Genomic DNA, 27,092 nt, shown 5'->3' on the forward strand with positions numbered 1-27,092 from the left:
GTCTGTCCTGTTAAAACCCAGTTCAGGACCAGTCCTCATAATGTCTGTCCTGTTAAAACCCAGTTCAGGACCAGTCCTCATAATGTCTGTCCTGTTAAAACCCATTCAGGACCAGTCCTCATAATGTCTGTCCTGTTAATTAAAACCCAGTTCAGAACCAGTCCTCATAATGTCTGTCCTGTTCATTAAAACCCAGTTCAGAACCAGTCCTCATAATGTCTGTCCTGTTAATTAAAACCCAGTTCAAAACCAGTCCTCATAATGTCTGTCCTGTTAAAACCCAGTTCAGAACCAGTCCTCATAATGTCTGTCCTGTTAATTAAAACCCAGTTCAAAACCAGTCCTCATAATGTCTGTCCTGTTAAAACCCAGTTCAGAACCAGTCCTCATAATGTCTGTCCTGTTAAAACCCAGTTCAGAACCAGTCCCCATAATGTCTGTCCTGTTAATTAAAACCCAGTTCAGAACCAGTCCTCATAATGTCTCTCCTGTTAATTAAAACCCAGTTCAAAACCAGTCCTCATAATGTCTCTCCTGTTAATTAAAACCCAGTTCAAAACCAGTCCTCATAATGTCTGTCCTGTTAAAACCCAGTTCAGAACCAGTCCTCATAATGGCTGTCCTGTTAATTAAAACCCAGTTCAAAACCAGTCCTCATAATGTCTGTCCTGTTAAAACCCAGTTCAGAACCAGTCCTCATAATGTCTGTCCTGTTAATTAAAACCCAGTTCAGAACCAGTCCTCATAATGTCTGTTCTGTTAAAACCCAGTTCAGGACCAGTCCTCATAATGTCTGTCCTGTTAAAACCCAGTTCAGAACCAGTCCTCATAATGTCTGTCCTGTTAATTAAAACCCAGTTCAAAACCAATCCTCATAATGTCTGTCCTGTTAATTAAAACCCAGTTCAGGACCAGTCCTCATAATGTCTGTCCTGTTAATTAAAACCCAGTTCAGGACCAGTCCTCATAATGTCTGTCCTGTTAATTAAAACCCAGTTCAGAACCAGTCCTCATAATGTCTGTCCTGTTAATTAAAACCCAGTTCAGGACCAGTCCTCATAATGTCTGTCCTGTTAAAACCCAGTTCAGGACCAGTCCTCATAATGTCTGTCCTGTTAATTAAAACCCAGTTCAAAACCAGACCTCATAATTTCTGTCCTGTTAATTAAAACCCAGTTCAGGACCAGTCCTCATAATTTCTGTCCTGTTAATTAAAACCCAGTTCAGGACCAGTCCTCATAATGTCTGTCCTGTTAATTAAAACCCAGTTCAGAACCAATCCCCATAATGTCTGTCCTGTTAAAACCCAGTTCAGAACCAGTCCTCATAATGTCTGTCCTGTTTAAAACCCAGTTCAGAACCAGTCCTCATAATGTCTGTCCTGTTAAAACCCAGTTCAGAACCAGTCCTCATAATGTCTGTCCTGTTAATTAAAACCCAGTTCAGAACCAGTCCTCATAATGTCTGTCCTGTTAATTAAAACCCAGTTCAGAACCAGTCCTCATAATGTCTGTCCTGTTAATTAAAACCCAGTTCAGGACCAGTCCTCATAATGTCTGTCCTGTTAAAACCCAGTTCAGGACCAGTCCTCATAATGTCTGTCCTGTTAATTAAAACCCAGTTCAAAACCAGACCTCATAATTTCTGTCCTGTTAATTAAAACCCAGTTCAGGACCAGTCCTCATAATTTCTGTCCTGTTAATTAAAACCCAGTTCAGGACCAGTCCTCATAATGTCTGTCCTGTTAATTAAAACCCAGTTCAGAACCAATCCTCATAATGTCTGTCCTGTTAAAACCCAGTTCAGAACCAGTCCTCATAATGTCTGTCCTGTTAATTAAAACCCAGTTCAGAACCAGTCCTCATAATGTCTGTCCTGTTAAAACCCAGTTCAGAACCAGTCCTCATAATGTCTGTCCTGTTAAAACCCAGTTCAGAACCAGTCCTCATAATGTCTGTCCTGTTAAAAACCCAGTTCAGAACCAGTCCTCATAATGTCTGTCCTGTTAATTAAAACCCAGTTCAGAACCAGTCCTCATAATGTCTGTCCTGTTAATTAAAACCCAGTTCAGGACCAGTCCTCATAATGTCTGTCCTGTTAAAACCCAGTTCAGGACCAGTCCTCATAATGTCTGTCCTGTTAATTAAAACCCAGTTCAAAACCAGACCTCATAATTTCTGTCCTGTTAATTAAAACCCAGTTCAGGACCAGTCCTCATAATTTCTGTCCTGTTAATTAAAACCCAGTTCAGGACCAGTCCTCATAATGTCTGTCCTGTTAATTAAAACCCAGTTCAGAACCAATCCCCATAATGTCTGTCCTGTTAAAACCCAGTTCAGAACCAGTCCTCATAATGTCTGTCCTGTTTAAAACCCAGTTCAGAACCAGTCCTCATAATGTCTGTCCTGTTAAAACCCAGTTCAGAACCAGTCCTCATAATGTCTGTCCTGTTAATTAAAACCCAGTTCAGAACCAGTCCTCATAATGTCTGTCCTGTTAAAACCCAGTTCAGAACCAGTCCTCATAATGTCTGTCCTGTTAATTAAAACCCAGTTCAGAACCAGTCCATAATGTCTGTCCTGTTAAAACCCAGTTCAGAACCAGTCCTCATAATGTCTGTCCTGTTAATTAAAACCCAGTTCAGGACCAGTCCTCATAATGTCTGTCCTGTTAATTAAAACCCAGTTCAGAACCAGTCCTCATAATGTCTGTCCTGTTAAAACCCAGTTCAGGACCAGTCCTCATAATGTCTGTTCTGTTAAAACCCAGTTCAGAACCAATCCTCATAATGTCTGTCCTGTTAAAATCCAGTTCAGGACCAGTCCTCATAATGTCTGTTCTGTTAAAACCCAGTTCAGAACCAATCCCCATAATGTCTGTCCTGTTAATTAAAACCCAGTTCAGAACCAGTCCTCATAATGTCTGTTCTGTTAAAACCCAGTTCAGAACCAGTCCTCATAATGTCTGTTCTGTTAAAACCCAGTTCAGGACCAGTCCTCATAATGTCTGTTCTGTTAAAACCCAGTTCAGAACCAGTCCTCATAATGTCTGTCCTGTTAATTAAAACCCAGTTCAGGACCAGTCCTCATAATGTCTGTCCTGTTAATTAAAACCCAGTTCAGGACCAGTCCTCATAATGTCTGTCCTGTTAATTAAAACCCAGTTCAGAACCAGTCCTCATAATGTCTGTCCTGTTAATTAAAACCCAGTTCAGAACCAGTCCTCATAATGTCTGTCCTGTTAAAATCCCCGTTCAGAACCAGTCCTCATAATGTCTGTCCTGTTAATTAAAACCCAGTTCAGAACCAGTCCTCATAATGTCTGTCCTGTTAATTGGTTCAGGACCAGTCCATAATGTCTGTCCTGTTAAAACCCAGTTCAGGGAAGCCTGCCACTGAGCCACTCAGCTCAACCACCCCTGGCAGCTACTGTACTGTACTAAACGGCCCCATGCTACTTTGTGCCTGTGGGTATATCTATATAATTACCTGTTCTACGGTTAAAACATTCAGGGACATTAAAGGGTTCCGGGAAAGGAAGTCCCTGAATAAATCAATTATCTGTCCTCCCAGAAACCAGGCCGCTTATCCTTCTGAGAACGTTCACTATTAGAGACCAGTCAGACAGCTTCATTTAACAACAGCCCAGGTTATCATCTCCATCTAGTGGTCCAGGTTATCAGCTCCATCTAGTGGTCCAGGTTATCAGCTCCATCTAGTGGTCCAGGTTATCATCTCCATCTAGTGGTCCAGGTTATCAGCTCCATCTAGTGGTCCAGGTTATCAGCTCCATCTAGTGGTCCAGGTTATCAGCTCCATCTAGTGGTCCAGGTTATCAGCTCCATCTAGTGGTCCAGGTTATCAGCTCCATCTAGTGGTCCAGGTTATCAGCTCCATCTAGTGGTCCAGGTTATCAGCTCCATCTAGTGGTCCAGCTCCATCTAGTGGTCCAGGTTATCAGCTCCATCTAGTGGTCCAGGTTATCAGCTCCATCTAGTGGTCCAGGTTATCAGCTCCATCTAGTGGTCCAGCTCCATCTAGTGGTCCAGGTTATCAGCTCCATCTAGTGGTCCAGGTTACCAGCTCCATCTAGTGGTCTAGGTTATCAGCTCCATCTAGTGGTCCAGGTTATCAGCTCCATCTAGTGGTCCAGGTTATCAGCTCCATCTAGTGGTCCAGGTTATCAGCTCCATCTAGTGGTCCAGGCTCCATCTAGTGGTCCAGGTTATCAGCTCCATCTAGTGGTCCAGGTTATCAGCTCCATCTAGGGGTCCAGCTCCATCTAGTGGTCCAGGTTATCAGCTCCATCTATTGGTCCAGGTTATCAGCTCCATCTAGTGGTCCAGCTCCATCTAGTGGTCCAGGTTATCAGCTCCATCTAGTGGTCCAGGTTATCAGCTCCATCTAGTGGTCCAGGTTATCAGCTCCATCTAGTGGTCCAGGTTATCAGCTCCATCTAGTGGTCCAGGTTACCAGCTCCATCTAGTGGTCTAGGTTATCAGCTCCATCTAGTGGTCCAGGTTATCAGCTCCATCTAGTGGTCCAGGTTATCAGCTCCATCTAGTGGTCCAGGTTATCAGCTCCATCTAGTGGTCCAGGTTATCAGCTCCATCTAGTGGTCCAGGTTATCAGCTCCAGCTCCCATCTAGTCTATCTAGTGGTCCAGGTTATCAGCTCCATCTAGTGGTCCAGGTTATCAGCTCCATCTAGTGGTCCAGCTCCATCTAGTGGTCCAGGTTATCAGCTCCATCTAGTGGTCCAGGTTATCAGCTCCATCTAGTGGTCCAGGTTATCAGCTCCATTTAGTGGTCCAGGTTATCAGCTCCATCTAGTGGTCCAGGTTATCAGCTCCATCTAGTGGTCCAGGTTATCAGCTCCATCTAGTGGTCCAGCTCCATCTAGTGGTCCAGCTCCATCTAGTGGTCCAGGTTATCAGCTCCATCTAGTGGTCCAGGTTATCAGCTCCATCTAGTGGTCCAGGTTATCAGCTCCATCTAGTGGTCCAGCTCCATCTAGTGGTCCAGGTTATCAGCTCTATCTAGTGGTCCAGGTTATCAGCTCCATCTAGTGGTCCAGGTTATCAGCTCCATCTAGTGGTCCAGGTTATCAGCTCCATCTAGTGGTCCAGGTTATCAGCTCCATCTAGTGGTCCAGCTCCATCTAGTGGTCCAGGTTATCAGCTCCATCTAGTGGTCCAGGTTATCAGCTCCATCTAGTGGTCCAGGTTATCAGCTCCATCTAGTGGTCCAGGTTATCAGCTCCATCTAGTGGTCCAGCTCCATCTAGTGGTCCAGCTCCATCTAGTGGTCCAGGTTATCAGCTCCATCTAGCGGTCCAGCTCCATCTAGTGGTCCAGCTCCATCTAGTGGCCCAGGTTATCAGCTCCATCTAGTGGTACAGGTTATCAGCTCCATCTAGTGGTCCAGCTCCATCTAGTGGTCCAGCTCCATCTAGTGGTCCAGCTCCATCTAGTGGTCCAGCTCTATCTAGTGGTCTAGGTTATCAGCTCCATCTAGTGGTCCAGGTTATCAGCTCCATCTAGTGGTCCAGCTCCAGCTAGTGGTCCAGGTTATCAGCTCCATCTAGTGGTCCAGGTTATCAGGTCCATCTAGTGGTCCAGGTTATCAGCTCCATCTAGTGGTCCAGGTTATCAGGTCCATCTAGTGGTCCAGGTTATCAGCTCCATCTAGTGGTCCAGGTTATCAGCTCCATCTAGTGGTCCAGGTTATCAGCTCCATCTAGTGGTCCAGCTCCATCTAGTGGTCCAGGTTATCAGCTCCATCTAGTGGTCCAGCTCCATCTAGTGGTCCAGGTTATCAGCTCCATCTAGTGGTCCAGCTCCATCTAGTGGTCCAGCTCCATCTAGTGGTCCAGCTCCATCTAGTGGTCCAGCTCCATCCAGTGGTCCAGGTTATCAGCTCCATCTAGTGGTCCAGCTCCATCTAGTGGCCCAGGTTATCAGCTCCATCTAGTGGTCCAGCTCCATCTAGTGGTCCAGCTCCATCTAGTGGTCCAGGTTATCAGCTCCATCTAGTGGCCCAGGTTATCAGCTCCATCTAGTGGTCCAGGTTATCAGCTCCATCTAGTGGTCCAGGTTATCAGCTCCATCTAGTGGTCTAGGTTATCAGCTCCATCTAGTGGTCCAGGTTATCAGCTCCATCTAGTGGCCCAGGTTATCAGCTCCATCTAGTGGTCCAGGTTATCAGCTCCATCTAGTGGTCCAGGTTATCAGCTCCATCTAGTGGTCCAGGTTATCAGCTCCATCTAGTGGTCCAGGTTATCAGCTCCATCTAGTGGTCCAGGGTATCAGCTCCATCTAGTGGTCCAGGTTATCAGCTCCATCTAGTGGTCCAGGTTATCAGCTCCATCTAGTGGTCCAGGTTATCAGCTCCATCTAGTGGTCCAGGTTATCAGCTCCATCTAGTGGTCCAGCTCCATCTAGTGGTTCAGGTTACCAGCTCCATCTAGTGGTCCAGCTCCATCTAGTGGTCCAGGTTACCAGCTCCATCTAGTGGCTGCTTTGACTGAAGCCAGCCACACACTGCACAACGGCAGGTTCAGCTTTGTTCTTTGGTGGTATAAATCTATATTTTGTGGATCACTGGTTTGATGTCCTCTCTCTCTCTCTGGCTCCTTCTTCTCTCTGGCTCCTCTCTCTCTCTCTCTCTGGCTCCTCTCTCTCTCTCTCTCTCTCTCTGGCTCCTCTCTCTCTCTCTCTGGCTCCTCTCTCTCTCTCTCTGGCTCTCTCTCTCTCTCTCTCTCTCTCTCTCTCTCTCTCTGATCTAATAAGCCTGAAAAGAGCCCCACAGTGTCTGTAATCTGTCCCCTCCACACTCATGTCTCAGTGTCGTGGCGTCATCACAGCTGTCTGTCACTGGGTTGTTGGCAGCTTGTCGCTACAACAAGAAGATGATGGAGAAGACTACCTCACCCACTGATGGAGAAGACTACCTCACCCACTGATGGAGAAGACTACCTCACCCACTGATGGAGAAGACTACCTCACCCACTGATGGAGAAGACTACCTCACCCACTGATGGAGAAGACTCACCTCACCCACTGATGGAGAAGACTACCTCACCCACTGATGGAGAAGACTACCTCACCCACTGATGGAGAAGACTACCTCACCCACTGATGGAGAAGACTACCTCACCCACTGATGGAAGACACCTCACCCACTGATGGAGAAGACTACCTCACCCACTGATGGGGAGAAGACTACCTCACCCACTGATGGGGAAGACTACCTCACCCACTGATGGAGAAGACTACCTCATCCACTGATGGAGAAGACTACCTCACCCACTGATGGAGAAGACTACCTCACCCACTGATGGAGAAGACTACCTCACCCACTGATGGAGAAGACTACCTCACCCACTGATGGAGAAGACTACCTCACCCACTGATGGAGAAGACTACCTCACCCACTGATGGAGAAGACTACCTCATCCACTGATGGAGAAGACTACCTCACCCACTGATGGAGAAGACTACCTCACCCACTGATGGAGAAGACTACCTCACCCACTGATGGAGAAGACTACCTCACCCACTGATGGACAAGACTACCTCACCCACTGATGGAGGAGACCACCTCACCCACTGACAAGAATCCCCGGTGGTATTTCATCACATATATTCACATATACAGAGATAACAAGAGGATTTTAATGATGCAGATACTTGATACCCAGGTCAGGTCACTCCTCTAAAATAATCTGACCTTTGACCTTTCGGTTCTGGCAATAACCCTCGGGATAAACAGGAAGGTTTAACGGCGTACAAACCAAGACACCTCTTTCGTGACGTCCGCCCCGAACAATTTCTGATAAGCGCTATTTCTACTTTTACTCCTCAGATCAACACATATTTGATTACAAAACTACAAAATTGCATTGGCCTTAGAGATGCCGTTCAATATGCACGGACTGGCAGCCGTAACCCACACCACAGTGGCGACACACTGCCCATGGGCTTGAATAATTCATCAGGCAGCAGACAGAGAGGACCAGGAGGGAGGGAAACAACAGGGCTTCTGTGTGCCGACATCCTGACTGAGCTAAAGGCCACTCCAGCCGTGAAGAAAGGTCTCAGTACACGCTCACAGACGTATACGTACTCACAGATGGAGATACAGTATTCACGCTCACAGACGTATAAGTACTCACAGATGTAGATACAGTATTCACGCTCACAGGCGTATACGTACTCACAGATGGAGATACAGTATTCACGCTCACAGACGTATACGTACTCACAGATGGAGATACAGTATTCACGCTCACAGACGTATACGTACTCACAGATGGAGATACAGTATTCACGCTCACAGACGTATACGTACTCACAGATGGAGATACAGTATTCACGCTCACAGACGTATATGTACTCACAGAAGGGGATACAGTATTCACGCTCACAGATGTATACGTACTCACAGATGGAGATACAGAATTTACGCAAGAAGACATTGCACGGTCACACACACACACACACACACACACACACACACACACACACACACAGTGTCTTCCAATATGCCCTAAGCTTAGGCAGAGACAGACACAGACAGAGACAGAGAGACAGAGAGAAAGAGAGCGACAAAGAGACAGAGAGAGAGAGAGAGAGAGAGAGAGAGAGAGAGATACAGAGCGAGACAGAGACAGAGACAGAGGCAGAGACAGGAAGACCACAGAGTGTCTGGGAACCATCTGTGATCTGAGTTACACAACGTCCCGATGGTCAGAGAGACGCAAGTTACTGACTGACAAGAGAACCCACATCTTTCACACACTCTACTTCCTCTCTGTCTCTGTCTCTCTCTGTCTCTGTCTCTCTCTCAATGACTTGACTGTCTCGCCGCCATCCTCCTCTCTCTCCTCTCTTTCCTCTCCACCCCATTGCACCACCTCTCTCTCTCCTCTTCCCCATTGGTCCCCCCCATTGCACCACCTCTCTCTCTCTCCTCTCTTCCCCATTGGTCCCCCCCATTCCATTGCTCCTCCTCTCTCTCTCCTCTCTTTCCTCTCACCCCCCATTGCACCTCCTCCTCTCTCTCCTCTCTTCCCCATAGCTCCTCCTCTCTCTCTCCTTCTCCTCATCCCCTTTCTCTATTCCGTCCATTAGCTGTGGCTATTGGTGCCCTGCAGGGACATATTGTCATGTGACTACACACAGGAAGTGGAGTGAGTGGGCGTTCTCTCTTAACCTCCCTGTGAGAAACATTCTGGAGTCTATTTCCATGTCTTGGACCAGAAAACAATGCCTGTCTATTTGTGGTCCTGCTGCTGCTGGTTTCTGTGAGGAAGACTCTGCCTCTAGTGATTCACCATTGATAAAAGGACTGTGTGAACGCCAAAACACAACTGGACAACACAACCAAAAAAACAAGCGATAAAAATGGGAAATGTGGAAGGCTGTCAAAACTGGACTTGCATTTCTGCTGTGTTTCTTATCATCAAATGTAACAGTGATAACAGAGGACAGGCTTCCTATAGTTGTTTACAGCACCTACAGTATGGATACAAGGCTACTCCTTTTCTAATACTAGTGTTTTATAATAAGAGTATTTTATTATAATAATACACTGTTATAATAATATTTCATAATAATATAGTGTTATAATAATAATAGTATTTTATAATAATAGTATACTGTTATGATAATACTAGACTGTTATAATAATACTAGTATTTTATAATAATAGTATACTGTTATGATAATACTAGACTGTTATAATAATACTAGTATTTTATAATAATAGTATACTGTTATAATAATAATACTAAAATAGTATACTGTAATTTAGTATTTGATAATAATAGACTGTAATAATAATAATAGTATTTTATAATAATAATAGTATTTTATAATAATAATAGTATTTTATAATAATAATAGACTGTTATAATAATACTATTATTTTCTAAAATAGTATACTGTAATAATAATAGTATTTTATAATAATACTAGACTGTTATAATAATAATAGTATTTTATAATAATACTAGTATTTTATAATAATAATAGTATTTTATAATAATAATAGTATTTTATAATAATAATAGTATTTTATAATAATAATAGACTGTAATAATAATAGTATTTTATAATAATAATAATAGACTGTAATAATAATAGTATTTTATAATAATAATAGTATTTTATAATAATAATAGACTGTAATAATAATAGTATTTTATAATAATACTAGTATTTTATAATAATAGTATTTTATAATAATAATAGTATTTTATAATAATAATAGTATTTAATAGTATTTTATAATACTAGTATTTTATAATAATAATAGTGTGTGTGTGTGTGTGTGTGTGTGTGTGTGTGTGTGTGTGTGTGTGTGTGTGTGTGTGTGTGTGTGTGTGTGTGTGTGAGCCGTGCAGCGTGCATGCCTGAGATGTGCCGTGCTTGTGTGCCCAAAGCCCTGTCCCCATCAGGACCCCCCCACCCACCGTGTGGTGACATTCAGCTCTCTGCTTTCTCTCGACAGGAGATAGGTCTGCCTGCTGAACGCCTGTTAAATAAATCACCAGCCTCCTCCTGTCTCGGCTTCTCCCAGAGACTGCAGAGGTGAATCTAGAAACTTCATGATAAAATATCCTCAGCGTTGCTAAGGTTTTGCACAGAATGGACCATGAATTGAAATTGAATGTAGCTAAAACAATGGCTATGTTTATTGGGGCAGCAGAGTAGCCTAGTGGTTAGAGGCAGGGTAGCCTAGTGGTTAGAGGCAGGGTAGCCTAGTGGTTAGAGGCAGGGTAGCCTAGTGGTTAGAGTGTAGAGGTGGCAGGGTAGCCTAGTGGTTAGAGTGTAGAGGTGGCAGGGTAGCCTAGTGGTTAGAGTGTAGAGGCGGCAGGGTAGCCTAGTGGTTAGAGGCAGGTGGCCTAGCGGTTAGAGGCAGGGTAGCCTAGTGGTTAGAGTGTAGAGGTGGCAGGGTAGCCTAGTGGTTAGTGTGTAGAGGCGGCAGGGTAGCCTAGTGGTTAGAGTGTAGAGGCGGCAGGGTAGCCTAGTGGTTAGAGTGTAGAGGCGGCAGGGTAGCCTAGTGGTTAGAGTGTAGAGGCGGCAGGGTAGCCTAGTGGTTAGAGTGTAGAGGCGGCAGGGTAGCCTAGTGGTTAGAGTGTAGAGGCTGCAGGGTAGCCTAGTGGTTAGAGTGTAGAGGCAGCAGGTTAGCCTAGTGGTTAGAGTGTAGAGGCAGCAGGGTAGCCTAGTGGTTAGAGTGTAGAGACGGCAGGGTAGCCTAGTGGTTAGAGTGTAGAGGCGGCAGGGTAGTCTAGTGGTTAGAGTGTAGAGGTGGCAGTGTAGCCTGGTGGTTAGAGTGTAGAGACAGCAGGGTAGCCTAGTGGTTAGAGTGTTGGACTAGTAACCAGAAGGTTGCATGTTCAAACCCCCGAGCTGACAAGGTACAAATCTGTCATTCTGCCCCTGAACAGGCAGTTAACCCACTGTTCCCCAGGCCGTCATTGAAAATAGTAATTTGTTCTTAACTGACTTGTCTAGTAAAATAAATAATTTCCCTCACGGCAGATCTACAAATGCCATGCTAAAATGTCCTCTATTTGGCTGGATACACTGTAGAGAAGTTGTTGTTTTTTTAACGTTTAAACGGCCATTTTTCTTTATCGGGTTTCCCGTTGAAAACAATAAGACTAAAAACATTTTTAATTCCATGTGAATTCACAATGTAGCGGCGCTGCTGCCAGCAACGGTTTGTGTCTCACGGTGTCGTCTGGTTCCCATGGTTCAGCATCGACCTGGACGACCATTACTGTACCCCACATCTCCCTCTGAGTATGTTACTGTACCCCACATCTCCCTCTCAGTCTGTTACTGTACCCCACATCTCCCTCTCAGTCTGTTACTGTACCCCACATCTCCTCTCAGTCTGTTACTGTACCCCACATCTCCCTCTCAGTCTGTTACTGTACCCCACATCTCCCTCTCAGTCTGTTACTGTACCCCACATCTCCCTCTCAGTCTGTTACTGTACCCACATCTCCCTCTCAGTCTGTTACTGTACCCACATCTCCTCTCAGTCTGTTACTGTACCCTACATCTCCCTCTCAGTCTGTTACTGTACCCCACATCTCCCTCAGTCTGTTACTGTACCCCACATCTCCCTCTCAGTCTGTTACTGTACCCCACATCTCCCTCTCAGTCTGTTACTGTACCCCACATCTCCCTCTCAGTATATTACTGTACCCCACATCTCCCTCTCAGTCTGTTACTGTACCCCACATCTCCCTCTCAGTCTGTTACTGTACCCCACATCTCCCTCTCAGTCTATTACTGTACCCCACATCTCCCTCTCAGTCTGTTACTGTACCCCACATCTCCCTCTCAGTCTGTTACTGTACCCCACATCTCCCTCTCAGTCTGTTACTGTACCCCACATCTCCCTCTCAGTCTGTTACTGTACCTACATCTCCCTCTCAGTCTGTTACTGTACCCCACATCTCCCCTCAGTCTGTTACTGTACCCCACATCTCCTCTCAGTCTGTTACTGTACCCCACATCTCCCTCTCAGTCTGTTACTGTACCCACATCTCCCTCTCAGTCTACTGTACCTACATCTCCTCTCAGTCTGTTACTGTACCCCACATCTCCCTCTCAGTCTGTTACTGTACCCCCACATCTCCCTCTCAGTCTGTTACTGTACCCCACATCTCCCCCTCAGTCTGTTACTGTACCCCACATCTCCCTCTCAGTCTGTTACTGTACCACACATCTCCCTCTCAGTCTGTTACTGTACCCCACATCTCCCCCTCAGTCTGTTACTGTACCCCACATCTCCCTCTCAGTCTGTTACTGTACCCCACATCTCCCTCAGTCTGTTACTGTACCCCACATCTCCCTCTCAGTCTGTTACTGTACCCCATCTCCCTCTCAGTCTGTTACTGTACCACATCTCCCTCTCAGTCTGTTACTGTACCCCACATCTCCCTCTCAGTCTGTTACTGTACCCACATCTCCCTCTCAGTCTGTTACTGTACCCCACATCTCCCTCTCAGTCTGTTACTGTACCCCACATCTCCCTCTCAGTCTGTTACTGTACCTCACATCTCCCTCTCAGTCTGTTACTGTACCCCACATCTCCTCTCAGTCTGTTACTGTACCCACATCTCCCTCCCTCTCAGTCTGTTACTGTACCTCACATCTCCCTCTCAGTCTGTTACTGTACCCTACATCTCCCTCTCAGTCTGTTACTGTACCCTACATCTCCCTCTCAGTCTGTTACTGTACCCCACATCTCCCTCGCAGTCTGTTACTGTACCCCACATCTCCCTCTCAGTCTGTTACTGTACCCCACATCTCCCTCTCAGTCTGTTACTGTACCCCACATCTCCCTCTCAGTCTGTTACTGTACCTCACATCTCCCTCTCAGTCTGTTACTGTACCCCACATCTCCCCTCTCAGTCTGTTACTGTACCCCACATCTCCTCTCAGTCTGTTACTGTACCCCACATCTCCCTCTCAGTCTGTTACTGTACCCCACATCTCCCTCTCAGTCTGTTACTGTACCCCACATCTCCCCTCAGTCTGTTACTGTACCCCACATCTCCCTCTCAGTCTGTTACTGTACCCCATCTCCCTCAGTCTGTTACTGTACCATCTCCCTCTCAGTCTGTTACTGTACCCCACATCTCCCTCTCAGTCTGTTACTGTACCACACATCTCCTCTCAGTCTGTTACTGTACCCCACATCTCCCTCTCAGTCTGTTACTGTACCCCACATCTCCTCTCAGTCTGTTACTGTACCCCACATCTCCCTCTCAGTCTGTTACTGTACCCCACATCTCCTCTCAGTCTGTTACTGTACCCCACATCTCCTCTCAGTCTGTTACTGTACCTACATCTCCCTCCCTCTCAGTCTGTTACTGTACCTCACATCTCCCTCTCAGTCTGTTACTGTACCCCACATCTCCCTCTCAGTCTGTTACTGTACCCCACATCTCCCTCTCAGTCTGTTACTGTACCCCACATCTCCCTCGCAGTCTGTTACTGTACCCCACATCTCCCTCTCAGTCTGTTACTGTACCCCACATCTCCCTCTCAGTCTGTTACTGTACCTCACATCTCCCTCTCAGTCTGTTACTGTACCCCACATCTCCCTCTCAGTCTGTTACTGTACCCCACATCTCCCTCTCAGTCTGTTACTGTACCCCACATCTCCCTCTCAGTCTGTTACTGTACCCCACATCTCCCTCTCAGTCTGTTACTGTACCCCACATCTCCCCTCAGTCTGTTACTGTATCCCACATCTCCCTCTCAGTCTGTTACTGTACCCCACATCTCCCTCTCAGTCTGTTACTGTACCTCACATCTCCCCCTCAGTCTGTTACTGTACCCCACATCTCCTTCTGTCTGTTACTGTACCCCACATCTCCCTCTCAGTCTATTACTGAACCTCACATCAGTATAGGCAGGTAAGCCACCAGACAGACAGAACCGTGCACTAGGCCTATCTATCAGTATAGGCAGGTCAGCCACCAGACAGACAGAACCGTGCACTAGGCCTATCTATCAGTATAGGCAGGTCAGTCACCAGACAGACAGAACCGTGCACTAGGCCTATCTATCAGTATAGGCAGGTCAGTCACCAGACAGACAGAACCGTGCACTAGGTCTATCTATCAGTATAGGCAGGTCAGTCACCAGACAGACAGAACCGTGCACTAGGTCTATCTATCAGTATAGGCAGGTCAGCCACCAGACAGACAGAACCGTGCACTAGGTCTATCTATCAGTATAGGCAGGTCAGCCACCAGACAGAACCGTGCACTAGGCCTATCTATCAGTATAGGCAGGTCAGTCACCAGACAGACAGAACCGTGCACTAGGCCTATCTATCAGTATAGGCAGGTCAGTCACCAGACAGACAGAACCGTGCACTAGGTCTATCTATCAGTATAGGCAGGTCAGTCACCAGACAGACAGAACCGTGCACTAGGTCTATCTATCAGTATAGGCAGGTCAGCCACCAGACAGACAGAACCGTGCACTAGGTCTATCTATCAGTATAGGCAGGTCAGCCACCAGACAGAACCGTGCACTAGGTCTATCTATCAGTATAGGCAGGTCAGCCACCAGACAGAACCGTGCACTAGGTCTATCTATCAGTATCGGCAGGTCAGCCACCAGACAGACAGAACCGTGCACTAGGTCTATCTATTGGCAATCCAAAGCTTTATCTCGCAATTTCTTGGCTTTCTTGGAATGATGTATCTGGCAATTTCCTGGCATCAGTAAATGCAGGGCCTATTATCAATGAATAGGCTAGGATGTTGAGATGAGCAAGATGCAACACCCCTCTCTCACACAGTAAATGCAACACCCCTCTCTCACACAGTAAATGTGCATGTGCACAGGTTCACGCCGTACACTGTGCGGCAGCCAGACGAACAAAACAGCAGAGAAGTTGAGCGTCGCGCTTCAACGCTCTCAGTTGTTGCGGAAATGTACACACTACGCTGTTTACTTCCTGTAGCTACAAAATGGTGGCAACCACTCTCTCAGGTTGAACCCAGCTCTGTCTGTCACTCAGTACCAGGACCACTGGTTCAGGCAGTGCACCTTCCTTAAGGCTTAAATGGCAGCTGTCCTTGGTGCTGAAAGGGATGGGGGATAACTGTTAACATAATGTTCTCTGGCAGCAGCTACAGGGACCTAGGATACAAAACAAAGAAGAATGTGTCTGTCTGTCTGTCTGTCTGTACTTCCGTCCGTCCGTCTGTGTGTGTGTGTGTGTGTGTCTGTCAAATCAAATGTTATTGGTCACAAACACATGGTTAGCAGATGTTATTGTAGGTGTAGCTACATGCTTATGCTTCTAGATCTGACAGTGCAGCAGTATCTAACAGGTATCATCTAACTATTCCACAACAAAACCTAATACAGACAGACAGACAGACAGACGCTATGCTCCCATTGAGGTGCGTTGAGACAGACAGACAGATACTATGCTCCCATTGAGGTGTGTTGAGACAGACAGACAGACAGATACTATGCTCCCATTGAGGTGCATTGAGACAGACAGACAGATACTATGCTCCCATTGAGGTGCGTTGAGACAGACAGACAGATACTATGCTCCCATTGAGGTGTGTTGAGACAGACAGACAGACAGATACTATGCTCCCATTGAGGTGCGTTGAGACAGACAGACAGATACTATGCTCCCATTGAGGTGCGTTGAGACAGACAGATGCTATGCTCCCATTGAGGTGCGTTGAGACAGACAGACAGACAGATACTATGCTCCCATTGAGGTGCGTTGAGACAGACAGACAGATGCTATGCTCCCATTGAGGTGCGTTGAGACAGACAGATGCTATGCTCCCATTGAGGTGCGTTGAGACAGACAGACAGATGCTATGCTCCCATTGAGGTTCGTTGAGACAGACAGACAGATACTATGCTCCCATTGAGGTGCGTTGAGACAGACAGACAGACAGATACTATGCTCCCATTGAGGTGCATTAAGACAGACAGACAGATACTATGCTCCCATTGAGGTGCATTGAGACAGACAGACAGATACTATGCTCCCATTGAGGTGCGTTAAGACAGACAGACAGATACTATGCTCCCATTGAGGTGCATTAAGACAGACAGACAGATACTATGCTCCCATTGAAGTGCATTTAGACAGACAGACAGATACTATGCTCCGATTGAGGTGCGTTGAGACAGACAGACAGATACTATGCTCCCATTGAGGTGCGTTGAGACAGACAGACAGACAGATACTATGCTCCCATTGAGGTGCGTTGAGACAGACAGACAGATGCTATGCTCCCATTGAGGTGCGTTGAGACAGACAAATGCTATGCTCCCATTGAGGTGCGTTGAGACAGACAGACAGATGCTATGCTCCCATTGAGGTGCATTGAGACAGACAGACAGATGCTATGCTCCCATTGAGGTGCGTTGAGACAGACAGACAGATGCTATGCTCCCATTGAGGTTCGTTGAGACAGACAGACAGACAGATACTATGCTCCCATTGAGGTGCGTTGAGACAGACAAACAGATACTATGCTCCCATTGAGGTGCGTTGAGACAGACAGACAGATACTATGCTCCCATTGAGGTGCGTTGAGACAGACAGACAGATACTATGCTCCCATTGAGGTGCGTTGAGACAGACAGACAGACAGATACTATGCTCCCATTGAGGTGCGTTGAGACAGACAGACAGACAGATACTATGCTCCCATTGAGGTGCGTTGAGGCAGACAGACAGATACTATGCTCCCATTGAGGTGCGTTTAGACAGACAGACAGTAGGACCTCTTTGCGTCGTAGAGGACCAGTTTCCCTATCAGCCTCTCCGTGTAGTTACCACGGAGATGATTATCCACTCCACCACATCATCATCATCATCGCTTATCACCGACCTGTGGCACATCACAGACATTACCTCCATTATACACACTGCCTGCCTGCTCTTTCTCATTTCCTGTTAAACCATTCACCACCTATCTACTAGAGACAGGAGGAGGAGGAGGAGAAGCTGTCATGTATTGGATTTGACCATATCTTATAGTCTGTCTAGACCTGCTGTTGCTAAGTTACTGGAAAACAGCAACATGGCTTAACTGTGGAGCATTTTCTCCGTAGAAGGAAAGATAATATTTTGGCGACAGAGAGAGGTGCAAGAGAGACAGACAGAGCGAGAGAGAGACAGAGGAGAGAGAGAGAGACAGAGCAAGAGAGGGGGAGAGAGAGAGAGAGAGAGAGAGAGAGAGAGAGAGAGAGAGAGAGAGAAAGAGGAGAGACAAAGAGTGAGAGAGAGAAAAGAGAGAGAGAATCCCATTTTTAGATCAACATCTTTATAATACTCATTATCCATTCTAGAGAGATCCCCCTCGTGCCAAACACCAGGCCTTGGGTTGCTTTCACACAGATCTCCTTGGTACAAACACTCTAAACAGCATCCGAGCCTCTGCTAGCCAGCGCCATGGCACCCATCTTTCCTTGGGGAGGTGGTAGGTGGCCAGTCGTAGCTGTTATGTGTGTTGAGATGGGCTACAGAGAAGAGCTGGTCACATACATCTTTCCTTGGGGAAGTGGTAGGTGGCCAGTCGTAGCTGTTATGTGTGTTGAGATGGGCTACAGAGAAGAGCTGGTCACATACATCTTTCCTTGGGGAAGTGGTAGGTGGCCAGTCGTAGCTGTTATGTGTGTTGAGATGGGCTACAGAGAAGAGCTGGTCACATACATCTTTCCTTGGGGAAGTGGTAGGTGGCCAGTCGTAGCTGTTATGTGTGTTGAGATGGGCTACACTGTAAAGCTGGTCACATACATCTTTCCTTGGGGAAGTGGTAGGTGGCCAGTCGTAGCTGTTATGTGTGTTGAGATGGGCTACAGAGAAGAGCTGGTCACATACATCTTTCCTTGGGGAGGTGGTAGGTAGCCAGTCGTAGCTGTTATGTGTGTTGAGATGGGCTACAGAGAAGAGCTGGTCACATACATCTTTCCTTGGGGAGGTGGTAGGTGGCCAGTCGTAGCTGTTATGTGTGTTGAGATGGGCTACAGAGAAGAGCTGGTCACATACATCTTTCCTTGGGGAGGTGGTAGGTGGCCAGTCGTAGCTGTTATGTGTGTTGAGATGGGCTACAGAGAAGAGCTGGTCACATACATATTTCCTTGGGGAGGTGGTAGGTGGCCAGTCGTAGCTGGTATGTGTGTTGAGATGGGCTACAGAGAAGAGCTGGTCACATACATCTTTCCTTGGGGAAGTAGTAGGTAGCCAGTCGTAGCTGTTATGTGTGTTGAGATGGGCTACAGAGAAGAGCTGGTCACATACATCTTTCCTTGGGGAAGTGGTAGGTGGCCAGTCGTAGCTGTTATGTTTGTTGAGATGGGCTACAGAGAAGAGTTGGTCACATACATCTTTCCTTGGGGAGGTGGTAGGTAGCCAGTCGTAGCTGTTATGTGTGTTGAGATGGGCTACACTGTAGAGCTGGTCACATACATCTTTCCTTGGGGAGGTGGTAGGTAGCCAGTCGTAGCTGTTATGTGTGTTGAGATGGGCTACAGAGAAGAGTTGGTCACATACATCTTTCCTTGGGGAGGTGGTAGGTAGCCAGTCGTAGCTGTTATGTTTGTTGAGATGGGCTACAGAGAAGAGCTGGTCACATACAGAGTCTCTGACCTTTGGGCCGAGCAGCTAACATGATGTCAGTAGGAGCAGCTAACATGATGTCAGAAGGAGCAGCTAACATGATGTCAGAAGGAGCAGATAACATGATGTCAGTAGGAGCAGCTAACATGATGTCAGTAGGAGCAGCTAACATGATGTCAGAAGGAGCAGCTAACATGATGTCAGAAGGAGCAGATAACATGATGTCAGTAGGAGCAGCTAACATGATGTCAGTAGGAGCAGCTAACATGATGTCAGAAGGAGCAGCTAACATGATGTCAGTAGGAGCAGCTAACATGATGTCAGTAGGAGCAGCTAACATGATGTCAGTAGGAGCAGCTAACATGATGTCAGAAGGAGCAGCTAACCTGATGTCAGTAGGAGCAGCTAACATGATGTCAGTAGGAGCAGCTAACATGATGTCAGTAGAGAGCAGCTAACATGATGTCAGTAGGAGCAGCTAACATGATGTCAGTAGGAGCAGCTAACATGATGTCAGTAGAGAGCAGCTAACATGATGTCAGAAGGAGCAGCTAACATGATGTCAGTAGGAGCAGCTAACATGATGTCAGTAGGAGCAGCTAACATGATGTCAGTAGGAGCAGCTAACATGATGTCAGTAGGAGCAGCTAACATGATGTCAGAAGGAGCAGCTAACATGATGTCAGTAGGAGCAGCTAACATGATGTCAGTAGGAGCAGCTAACATGATGTCAGAAGGAGCAGCTAACATGATGTCAGTAGAGAGCAGCTAACATGATGTCAGAAGGAGCAGCTAACATGATGTCAGTAGGAGCAGCTAACATGATGTCAGTAGGAGCAGCTAACATGATGTCAGAAGGAGCAGCTAACATGATGTCAGTAGAGAGCAGCTAACATGATGTCAGTAGGAGCAGCTAACATTATGTCAGTAGAGAGCAGCTAACATGATGTCAGTAGAGAGCAGCTAACATGATGTCAGAAGGAGCAGCTAACATGATGTCAGTAGAGAGCAGCTAACATGATGTCAGAAGGAGCAGCTAACATGATGTCAGTAGAGAGCAGCTAACATGATGTCAGTAGGAGCAGCTAACATGATGTCAGTAGGAGCAGCTAACATGATGTCAGTAGGAGCAGCTAACATGATGTCAGTAGGAGCAGCTAACATGATGTCAGAAGGAGCAGCTAACATGATGTCAGTAGGAGCAGCTAACATGATGTCAGTAGGAGCAGCTAACATGATGTCAGTAGGAGCAGCTAACATGATGTCAGAAGGAGCAGCTAACATGATGTCAGTAGGAGCAGCTAACATGATGTCAGTAGGAGCAGCTAACATGATGTCAGAAGGAGCAGCTAACATGATGTCAGTAGGAGCAGCTAACATGATGTCAGTAGGAGCAGCTAACATGATGTCAGTAGGAGCAGCTAACATGATGTCAGTAGGAGCAGCTAACATGATGTCAGTAAGTGCAGCTAACATGATGTCAGTAGGAGCAGCTAACATGATGTCAGTAGAGAGATACTGTCTGCTGTTTCTGCATGGTCACATACAGAAGGCAAAGACAGGAGATATATGTAGGAGACTGTCCTGTTTTATTGGGGATATGTACCCTCGGACACAGAGCAGCCCTGTCTCAGCTCTACCCTCTGTCTCTCTACTCTGTCTCACAGCCTCTACTCTCTGTCTTTCTGTCTCTGTCTCTCTCTCCTCTCTCTCTCCTCACTCTGTCTCATAGCTCTACCCTCTGTCTCTGTCTCTCTCTACTCTCTCCTCACTCTGTCTCACAACTCAACTCCTCTGTCTCTCTGTCTCCTCACTCTTTCTCACAGCTCTACTCCTCTGTCTCACAGCTCTACTCCTCTGTCTCTCTCCTCCCTCTCTTCTCACTCTGTCTCACAGCTCTACTCCTCTGTCTCACAGCTCTTCCTCCTCTGTCTCTGTCTCTCTCCTCTCCTCTCCTCTCTGTCTCACAGCTCTTCTCCTCTGTCTCTGTCTGTCCTCTCTCCTCTCTCCTCACTCTGTCTCACAGCTCTACTCCTCTGTCTCACAGCTCTTCTCTCCTCTGTCTATGTCTCTCTCTCTCTCTACTCTCTGTCTCACAGCTCTTTCCTCTGTCTCTGTCTGTCTCTCTCTCCTCTCCTCACTCTGTCTCACAGCTCTTCTCCTCTGTCTCTCTACTCTCTGTCTCACAGCTCTATCTCTCTCTCTCTCTCTGTCTCTCTCAGGGTTGTGAAGAGGTAACACTTTGTTTACACACCTGGGGGTAATTTGTATCTCAGTAATGCCCTCTATTTGTCATGCATGGTGGTATAACTATGTGTTCAGTCTATTGTTATAAATGATTAGTTTACCCGTCCTTACAAAGCATTGTGGGCTGGACGAGGTAAACTAATTGGACTGAATGTTACAGTAAGCAAACAGCAGTGTTGTTCATTAGTGGTCTACGTTACTCCATAGCCTCAGCCAGCCAGTGTGTGTGTGTGTGTTTTCAAATTTTATTGTACCTTTATTTAACTAGGCAAGTCAGTTAAGAACAAAATTCTTTACTTTCAATGACGGCCTAGGAACAGTGGGTTAACTGCCTGTTCAGGGGCAGAACGACAGATTTGTATCTTGTCAGCTCGGGGGTTTGAACTTGCAACCTTCCGGTTACTAGTCCAACGCTCTAACCACTAGGCTACCCTGCCGCCCTGTGTGTGTGTGTGTGTGTGTGTGTGTGTGTGTGTGTGTGAGTGAGTGAGTGAGTGAGTGAGTGAGTGAGAGAGAGAGAGAGAGAGAGAGAGAGAGAGTACAGTGGAGCTTCTACAGTGTCAATACATCAATATTGTCTCAGTTTGAATGTTTCATCCCTGTACAGTCTGTCTCATCTCTGTACTGTCTGTCTCATCCCTGTACTGTCTGTCTCATAGTCAGTTCATTGTTTTAATGTTTCATCTCTGTACTGTCTGTCTCATCCCTGTACTGTCTGTCTCATCCCTGTACTGTCTGTCTCATCCCTGTACTGTCTGTCTCATAGTCAGTTCATTGTTTTAATGTTTCATCCCTGTACTGTCTGTCTCATCTCTGTACAGTCTGTCTCATCTCTGTACAGTCTGTCTCATCCCTGTACAGTCTGTCTCATCAGTGTAGTGATGTGTATTTAACAGTCCATAGGAGTCCCCCCAATCTCTCTCTCTCTGGTCTTCCTCCCCTCTCTCTATATATCTCTCTCTACTCTGTTTGTTTCTCTCTCTCGTTCTCTCTCTCCCTCCCTCCTTCTCTTGAGATCAGTTGTTAAACCAGAGGATTCTGGTCGGTCTACAGACAGAGTGCTGAAGGGACCACTGAGCCAGTAAAGTGATTGATTTTAAGGTTGCATCCTGAAAGGCACCCTATTCCTTACATAGTGCACTCATTTTGAACATGGCCCATATGGCTCTGTAGTGCACTATAGAGGGAATATTGTGCCATTTAGGAGTCAGACTTGAATTCTACAGTGGAGAAGTAGGGTTCTATGTCGTCCATAAACCTTTCAGCAAGCTAGCCGGGACTACGGCCAACCGGGGAGACTATGGCTAGACAGGGACTGCAGACAGGGGACTATGGCGAACCGGGAGACCACGGCCAGACAGGGGACAACGGCCAGACAGGGGACTACGGCCAGACAGGGACTACGCCAGACAGGGACTACGGCTAGACAGGGGACACGGCTAGACAGGGGACATGGCTAGGACAGGGGACTACGGCTAGACAGGGACTACCGCAGACAGGGACTACGGCTAGACAGGGGGACTATGGCTAACCGGAGACTCACGGCAGACAGGGGACAAACGGCCAGACAGGGACTAAGGCTAGACAGGGACTACGGCCAGACAGGGACTATGGCTCAACCGGGAGACTACGGCTAGACAGACCACTAGGCTAGACAGGAGACTACGGCTAGACAGGGACTACGGCTAGACAGGAGACTACGGCTAGACAGGGGACTATGGCTAGACAGGGACTGCGGCACAGACAGGGGACTACGGCCAGGACAGGGACTATGGCTAGACAGGGACATGGGGCAGGACAGGGGACTATGGCTAACCGGGAGACTACGGCCAGACAGGGGACTACGCTAAGTAGACAGGAGACTACGGCTAGACAGGGACTGGCTGGTTAGACAGGGACCACGGCCAGACAGTGAGACTACTGCCAGACAGGGGACCACGGCCAGACAGGGGACAACGGCTAGACAGGGACTACGGCTGGACAGGGGACCACGGCTAGGACAGGGACTACGGCTAGACAGGGGACAACGGCCAGACAGGGGACTACGGCAGACAGGGACTACGGCTAGACAGGGGACTACGGCTGGGACAGGGGACTGCGGCCAGACAGGGACTACGGCTAGACAGGGACTATGGCTAGACAGGGACTACGGCTAGACAGGGGACTGCGGCCAGACAGGGGACTACGGCCAGACAGGGGACAACGGCGAGACAGGGGACTACAGCTAGACATACAGACAGACAGACAGACAGACAGTGTCTCTGTTCTCTTGTAGATAAAGACGTTTTCCAGCAGCGTTCTGACAGCAGACGCCTTCTTCTAGTTAGAACACAATACACTGGTGGAAAATAACGACAAAGCAGCCCGTTGTCTCCTGAGGGTGTGTGTGTGTGTGTGTGTGTGTGTGTGTGTGTGTGTGTGTGTGTGTGTGTGTGTGTGTGTGTGTGTGTGTGGGGTTCAGCTGTAAGAGAATCTCAATGTGAAAGTGAAGGTCAAAGCAACGTATCTAATCGTTAATGTTACGTAACGACCCATTGTTGAGGTAGATGTATCAACACCACACTAACCATGATATTCAGACATATACAATCTATATACTTATATCCTGGGGCGGCAGCGTAGCCTAGTGGTTAGAGCGTTGGACTAGTAACCGGAAGGTTGCGAGTTCAAACCCCCGAGCTGACAAGGTACAAATCTGTCGTTCTGCCCCTGAACAGGCAGTTAACCCACTGTTCCCAGGCCGTCATTGAAAATAAGAATTTGTTCTTAACTGACTTGCCTGGTTAAATAAAGGTTAAAAAAAAAATAAAAAAAATACTTATCTAATCGTTAATGTTACGTAACGACCCATTGTTGAGGTAGATGGATCAACACCACACTAACCATGATATTCAGACATATACAATCTATATACTTATCTAATCGTTAATGTTACGTAACATTATATACAATCTATAGGAGAGAACACATACACGATCTATAGGAGAGAACACATACACGATCTATAGGAGAGAACACATACACAATCTATAGGAGAGAACACATACACAATCTATAGGAGAGAACACATATATAATCTATAGGAGAGAACACATACAGAATCTATAGGAGAGAACACATACAGAATCTATAGGAGAGAACACATACAGAATCTATAGGAGAGAACACATATATAATCTATAGGAGAGAACACATACAGAATCTATAGGAGAGAACACATACAGAATCTATAGGAGAGAACACATACACAATCTATAGGAGAGAAACACAGAATCTATAGGAGAGAAACATACAGAATCTATAGGAGAGAACACATACAGAATCTATAGGAGAGAACACACATAGAATCTATAGGAGAGAACACATACAGAATCTATAGGAGAGAACACATACAGAATCTATAGGAGAGAACACATACAGAATCTATAGGAGAGAACACATACAGAATCTATAGGAGAGAACACATACAGAATCTATAGGAGAGAACACATACAGAATCTATAGGAGAGAACACACATAGAATCTATAGGAGAGAACACATACAGAATCTATAGGAGAGAACACACATAGAATCTATAGGAGAGAACACACATATATAATCTATAGGAGAGAACACATATATAATCTATAGGAGAGAACACATACAGAATCTATAGGAGAGAACACACATAGAATCTATAGGAGAGAACACACATATATAATCTATAGGAGAGAACACATATATAATCTATAGGAGAGAACACATACAGAATCTATAGGAGAGAACACATATAGAATCTTATAGGAGAACACAACATAGAATCCATAGGAGATAAATACACACAATCTATAGGAGAGAACACATACACACACCTGGTACACATGCACACACACACACCACAGTCAACTCTCCCAGTACAGTACAATGTCTCTGCTTATTGCTTAGGGCTGTTGTCTTGGTCCGTTACTCTCCCAGTACAGTACCATGTCTCTGCTTATTGCTTAGGGCTGTTGTCTTGGTCCGTTACTTCCCTCCCAGTACAGTACCATGTCTCTGTTTTTATTGCTTAGGCTGTTGTCTTGGTCCGTTACTCTCCTAGTACCGTACCATGTCTCTGCTTATTGCTTAGGCTGTTGTCTTGGTCCGTTACATCTCCCAGTACAGTACCATGTCTCTGCTTATTGCTTAGGGCTGTTGTCTCTGGTCCATTACCTCTCCCAGTACAGTACCATGTCTCTGCTTATTGCTTAGGGCTGTTGTCTTGGTCCGTTACTCTCCCTAGTACAGTACCATGTCTCTGCTATTGCTTAGGGCTGCTGTCTTGGTCCACATTCTCCCAGTACAGTACCATGTCTCTGCTTTATTGCTTGTGGGCTGTTGTCTTGGTCCGTTTAGTCTTTCTATTTTTACAGATAACTTTCCACTGGTTTTACACCAAGCTAGAATCATTTATGTTTACAGATGACTCCTCAGTCTACATGTCAGCACCTCAAAGCCAGTGAGCTCACTGACCTCTAAACAGGAGTCACAGCTGCATGGGAATGGCTGACTGATAGTAAAACTAAACACATCTAAAACTAAAAGCATTTGTATTTGGTTCCAAACATTTTCTAAAGACATAAACCTCAACTGGAGTTTGTGTATAAAGGGTGTGGCCATTGAGAAAGTTGAGGAAGTTTTAACTCCTGATATAACATACAGGATGGTCAATTATTACGTCGACTCATATTGACAAAGTTGTTGTGAAATGGGAGGGGGTATGTCTTTATAAAATATGTGTTTTCAGGCTCTGGTCTTGTCCCATCTTGATTACTGTCCGGTAATAGGGTCAGGCACAAGACAGACCTAGTAAACCTGCAGCTGGTTCAAAACAGAGAAGTTTTGCCCTTAACTACACATACAGAACTAACATCAACTAAATGCAGGCCAGTCTTAACCTGGTTGAGGTTTTGACAAGAGATGAACTGCTTTCTTTCTAGTTGTTTTAATGAGAAATATTACCGTGATGAAAGTTCCAGATTGTCTACGTAAATCAAATAACATTCAGCTCAGACACCCACAAGGCATTTCACTAGGGTCTCTTCACAGTCCCCAAGTTCAAAACGAACTCACTGCAACACACAGTATTCCTTACAGAGACATGATCACATGGAACTCCCTTTCACCTCAAATTACTCAAGAAAACAGCAAGATTCCCTTAAAAATGTAAGTGAAAACAACATCTCGTGGAATGACAGAGACTGTGGGGAGACACAAACACACACAGACACACACAGACACACATTCTAAACACACAGACACACACACACACTAACACACAGACACACTGACACACACACTCCTTCTGAAGGCCGCCTGTTATAATAGCAGATGGTGTTTCTCATCCATCACAGAGAGGGGGACATCGGGGGCCATCTGGGCCCCAGCCAGGCCTCACCCACCTTCAGGACCAATGGCTTCAACCTGGGCCTCTTCCACATCCTCCACCTCACTCTGAACAGTCAACACCCATGTCCAGCAAGAGCTCTGACGTGTTAAATGATCAATTAAATGATCAATCAATCAATCATCATTATCTACAATCAAGGACTCTGAATCCCCTGTGTTACGATAGTTAATCACTTCTCAAAGTGAAACCATAGGATGGCAATCCTCCAACCTGGTCTGCTATACATTCAGAGCTGTTTTGGATGGAATCCTATGTTCTGAGGTTTC

The 27,092-nt window shown here is 46.3% G+C and overlaps 1 protein-coding gene across 1 annotated transcript in view; it reads right to left on the minus strand.

Moving 5' to 3' along the window:
* LOC135571149 (uncharacterized) overlaps nucleotides 1-27,092 on the minus strand; it is a 138,975-nt gene that overhangs the window by 105,027 nt on the left and 6,856 nt on the right. Inside the window, 5 exon segments of the mRNA XM_065016942.1 lie at nucleotides 8,112-8,439; nucleotides 24,370-24,399; nucleotides 24,595-24,624; nucleotides 25,145-25,149; nucleotides 26,819-26,870. Of these exon segments, the coding sequence (XP_064873014.1) occupies nucleotides 8,112-8,439; nucleotides 24,370-24,399; nucleotides 24,595-24,624; nucleotides 25,145-25,149; nucleotides 26,819-26,870 (445 nt within the window).

Source organism: Oncorhynchus nerka, unplaced genomic scaffold (genome assembly GCF_034236695.1).
Source record: "Oncorhynchus nerka isolate Pitt River unplaced genomic scaffold, Oner_Uvic_2.0 unplaced_scaffold_728, whole genome shotgun sequence".
Classification (NCBI taxonomy): domain Eukaryota; kingdom Metazoa; phylum Chordata; class Actinopteri; order Salmoniformes; family Salmonidae; genus Oncorhynchus; species Oncorhynchus nerka.